Source organism: Eucalyptus grandis, chromosome 10 (genome assembly GCF_016545825.1).
Source record: "Eucalyptus grandis isolate ANBG69807.140 chromosome 10, ASM1654582v1, whole genome shotgun sequence".
In the NCBI taxonomy this organism is placed as follows: Eukaryota; Viridiplantae; Streptophyta; class Magnoliopsida; order Myrtales; family Myrtaceae; genus Eucalyptus; species Eucalyptus grandis.
The window spans coordinates 5231739-5236354 of NC_052621.1; the positions used below are offsets into that span (position 1 = coordinate 5231739).

At 42.6% G+C, this 4616-nt stretch overlaps 1 protein-coding gene across 1 annotated transcript; it reads left to right on the forward strand.

The window, feature by feature from the left end:
• Positions 1–453: 453 nt before the first annotated feature.
• Positions 454–4389, forward strand: LOC104421324 (leucine-rich repeat-containing protein ODA7). The gene is made up of 10 exons (XM_010033235.3): positions 454–763; positions 905–976; positions 1057–1149; positions 1886–1967; positions 2049–2105; positions 2827–2891; positions 2977–3072; positions 3211–3297; positions 3376–3456; positions 3547–4389. Exons 1-10 carry the CDS (start codon positions 659–661, stop codon positions 4174–4176), a joined length of 1368 nt encoding a protein of 455 aa, XP_010031537.2. The 5' UTR covers positions 454–658; the 3' UTR covers positions 4177–4389.
• The last annotated feature ends 227 nt before the right edge of the window (positions 4390–4616 follow it).

Here is a 4616-nt window from a genome sequence, read left to right on the forward strand (position 1 = left end):
TTTAACATTTCTATTTTCTAAAACAAAAAATGAGAAATGAAAACTTTTTTCATTGTTCACTCTCGTCATCGCCTGCTGCTTGTGAAACGTTAGACGCCTACCACCGACCACCACCGCCGACTGCATGTGCTACCTATCACTGGTCGTCGGAGTCCGATCGCCCTCGAACACTAGACGCCTGTCGTTGATCGTCAATTGCCACCCATCCCTTGCTGGTCGCCTGCTGCCATCAATTGTGGGTTATTGGCTATTGGAAGCCTCCTACCCTACCACCACTCTAAAGAGAGAGATTTTGTTTTTATTTCATAAATATAAATTTTATAAAGTTATCAAACGTATATTTTTACTAAAAATTTCAAAAAATAAAAATTAAAAAATTAACATTTAATTAGAAACAGAACGGTTATCATATACACCTTTATCGGTTCATTACCTAAGGGAGCTTGCATCGGACGACGATTCTCTCGGGAAATAGGGTTCAACCCAAACCCGACCCAGCTCGGGTAAATCGGGTTCAACCCGAAGCCGACCCAAACAAAACTCGCCGGCATTTATGCCGCTGGCGGTCTCGCCCAGGTTCCTCGTCGGCCGTACTGCTCGACCGGAGCAGCCATAGCTAGGGTTTCAGAAGAGAGCATCGTTCCCTCGAACGTCGACGATGCCGGTGGGACGTCTGAGCTCCGAGCAGCTGCTGAAAGACAGCAACGAGCAGGACGCGGACTCCGTCTCGTCCTTGAAACTCGACCAGAAGGCTCTCACCGATGTACGAGAACACTCCCCCGTTCCCGTTTCCGACCGCCTTCGGAGAAATTCCTTTTCTTTTTTTTTTGTTTTGTGTCGTCCCAGTTTTCTCTCGCTTTATCGTTTCTCATGAGCATTGCTCTGCATCGGTCGCCGTCACCAGGTGGCGTGCCTGGCGGACTTCAAGAACCTGCAGAGGCTCGATCTCGGCTTCAACAATCTCGTTTCGCTCGAGGTAGTGGCGTTGTGCCGTCGAGGTAGAGGTCTCGAGTGCTTTGAGGTTGAGCCTTGATGGCTGCTGCATGTGGGTTTCAGGATTTGAGGCCGTGCGTCGGCTTGAAGTGGTTGTCCGTGGTCCAGAACAAGCTGCGGAGCTTAAAAGGAATCGAAGGGCTCTCTAAGCTCACTGTAAGTTGCTTTCTTTTCAATGCTTTCTGATGAGTTCATTGGTTTATTGAGGGAAAGTCATTACCTTGTTCTTGGGAAGTGAGTTGGGGTGGCAAGTCCTGGGAAGCATTTTTGCCCCTGTAACTTCTGTTACCATGGGTGTGTGCTCTTCTCAAAGCTGAACTGATTCGTGGGCGGTCTGTCTTTGAAAGGAGTCAAGGCAGAAGCTAAGATTGTGGGTATCTCTTTGTTAGCTAAATTTTATGGCATAGCTCTGAAAGATTCGGTGGCTAATTGGTCTGTACCTGCTACTTTGCGATTGCATTCGAGTGGCCCCATTTTGTATTATCTGTCAAAAGAAATGGGTTGTTTTTTCTTGGGTAAGATGCTCATCCAGGTTTCTCATCAGATGGATCTGAGGAATCATTTTGACAGCTCTAGGTGGATGGTAAAAAAAGCTTAAGAAGGATACAGGCGAATGCAATGCATCCTTGTGTATCTAAAATTCGAACTCTGATATGTAGGGAGTGTCTGATATATGGAGTTGCCGTTGCGTTGCTTCACTTTGTGTTAGAGCATTATGCTTTTTTCAGCAGAGAATATTGCAGGAACCTTTACTTTTTGTATGGGGAGACTTTTGGCCGCATATTCTTCTGCTTCATTGTAATTGGAAATGGACCTCCTCAATATGCTATGTTTCTGATGAAGCTTGATGCTAGTTACTGATGGAAAGTTACTTTTTTCCATTTTTAAATAGGTGCTAAATGCTGGGAAAAACAAGCTTAGATCCATGGATGAGGTTAGGTCGCTTGTGAGTCTACGTGCGTTAATTTTAAACGGTAAGTTATATTACAAAACTTCTTGGACACGAAAGGCTTAATAATCATGCATTTTCAAGTTTTCCTTTCTTTGTTTTACAGACAACGAGATTGCTTCCATATGCATGCTTGACCAATTGAAAGAACTGAACACTCTCGGTATGACATCTAAGTTCTTCTTTCTAATGTCATCAGCATGTCAATTTTTTTTTTCTCATACCGCTTGCTTATTGTATCCTTTTCCTTCTATAACCACTGTAAAATATGGTGACATGTTGACTTCGGTATTTGTTTGAGAGAGGAGGAGGGAGAGAGTTCAGTGGGTTGTGCAGAACACTTTTAACTGGAAAACGGGTAAAGCAGTCATAATTACAGTCTAAACTGCTCTGCCCAGTGAAAGTGAGCTCTTGACTCTTGACCATCAAGAAAAGATGGATAAAAGGATCCACATTGAACTTCATTTAGGTGATGCCTTCGATTTTCTAGGCGCCAGACGGTAAGCCTACCCATTGTCATGTCTTAGCCAGAAGATAACGGGTATAAGATCTTTAAGGTTTGCAATTGACTAGGTGAATGCATATAATTATAAATATGTACTTTATGGCATGCATGCATGTAAGTATATCTATTCTAGCTTCTTATTCATATATGCATTTCTGTGATATCTTTCACATTTGACTGTGTCTTCATCTGCGGTAAACCTTCAACATGTTCAGCCATTATCTACTTGCACTGGAATTTTGTAGAGATAGGGAAATACGTAAGTTCTGGGCTAAGTCTTCAGTCAAACCATTTTGATCTTCAAATTCTCGGTATAAGAATTAATACTGCTTTTAGAGTAAACTTAGAGTACTTTTGTTCACCTTTTCTCTGCTTTCAGTTCTTTCTAGGAATGCTATAGAAGAAATTGGCAAGTCCTTGATGAAGTTGAAGTCACTTACAAAGGTATGCATTTGATTGACATAATTATAGGCACATATTTTACCTAGATGTATCTATTTCCCGTATTTGATCTCTTGTTGGTTATCAGCTCTCTCTCTCAAATTGCCAACTCCAAGCTATTGATACTTCACTCTCCTTCTGCATTGAACTGAAAGAACTTAGACTTGCTCACAATCAGATTACGGTATGATTGGTTTTATGGTTCGCTTATTTGAATTGAGGCTATCTATGAAATTGTGCTGATTGTTTCACTCCCAAGTCCAGTGAACCTTTGTGTTCCTAATTGGTTGTCCTCTCTTCTTCTGTCGCAATCAAAGTTCAGTCTCTGCCAAGTGAACTTGCTCAGAATTTTAAACTTCAGAGCTTGGATTTGGGAAATAACTTGATTGTGAGCTGGTCGCATGTGAAGGTGAGGGATTCCTAGCTGTTTTTTCGTGGTTCTTGGGACTAAACTACCCTGCATCTCTTCTAATGCTAGAAACTGCAGGTGCTGAAATCGCTTGTTAACCTCAGAAACCTCAACTTACTAGGAAATCCTATTGCTGAAAATGAGAAATCAATGAACAAGGTCACTACCTAATTGTGAATTTTCCCATATTTTCATATATGTCCAGTCTTTGCCTACTGTTAGACAATTATCTTTAACATCTCACTGCAGATCAGGAAAGCTCAACCAAGTTTGCAGATATTCAATGCAAAACCCATCAATAAGAACACCAAAATTGAGAGGCTTGATGTCGATGTCATTGATGAATTTCCTCCTGTCACTGATGGCAAAGAAATCAAAGAGGAAGAGCGAAGTGACAAGAAATCCAAGCATAACGTGACCATGGGCATTTATAGTGAAAGCGGTGGGCAAGGACAGAAGCGGAAGAAGCAGAAAAGCAAGGATGATTTGCTTAGAAAAGAAGGTCCAGTCCACGACAATAATGACGCGGCACCAGAGCAGAAAGAGAGGAAAAAGTCCAAGAGGGCAAAAACCAGCGAACTTGATATTATCGACAACACCGAGGCTTCATTTATGGAGCTTTTCCAAGCTGAGGAAGCTGCAGATAATCCCAAAGGAGTTGGAGAAAAGGGTGGAATTGGTAAGGATGTGGAAGATGGGTTTTTGCTGGGTGGCTTGGTTTGCATCCCTAGTAAGAAGAAGAAACCAAAGAACAGGTCCCTTGATCCTACTCAACTACAGTCGTCAACAGATGAAATTGGTATGGGGGCTTATCTAGTTGGGATGATTAGGCTACATGGTCGATCATGCTACTGCATTGCCATCTCAAACTGCTGTTGAACCCTCGAATTGCTGGCTCTCATCTTGTTCAATTGAAGATCGAACGCCTTATCCGATTTCTTCTACTAGGAGGACTTGAAGATTGTAATGTTCTGGACCCTAACGACCATTTCTTTTCCAAGTCTTTTATGCACCCTATTAAATCCATTCCTGCTCTTGGAGCGAATGTTCATTACGAAAGGCATTTTAACAGGGCGAGTTCTCTGTTCGAAAGTTTGCGGGCATGCAAGACATATATTCTGCTGGCCACCTGACCGCTACGGTGTTCTCCAGCTCTATCTCCTTGATCTTCTGGATACACAGCACGTCAAGATACTGCATCGCCGTGCAACATTTTAGGTGTTACCCCATGCTTTGTACGTGATCACGCAGTGTCAGTATAAACGCATGATTGGTTCGATTACACCATAAGTCAGATAAACGTGATGGGGACGCCCATG

What these genes read in the sequence shown, in the direction of transcription:
- LOC104421324 (XM_010033235.3), top strand. Translation starts at nt 659, where the DNA reads ATGCCGGTGGGACGTCTGAGCTCCGAGCAGCTGCTGAAAGACAGCAAC. An exon ending in AAGGGCTCTCTAAGCTCACT is followed by an intron (nt 1,150 to 1,885) that starts GTAAGTTGCTTT and finishes ATTTTTAAATAG; the next exon opens with GTGCTAAATGCTGGGAAAAA. An exon ending in ACGTGCGTTAATTTTAAACG is followed by an intron (nt 1,968 to 2,048) that starts GTAAGTTATATT and finishes TTTGTTTTACAG; the next exon opens with ACAACGAGATTGCTTCCATA.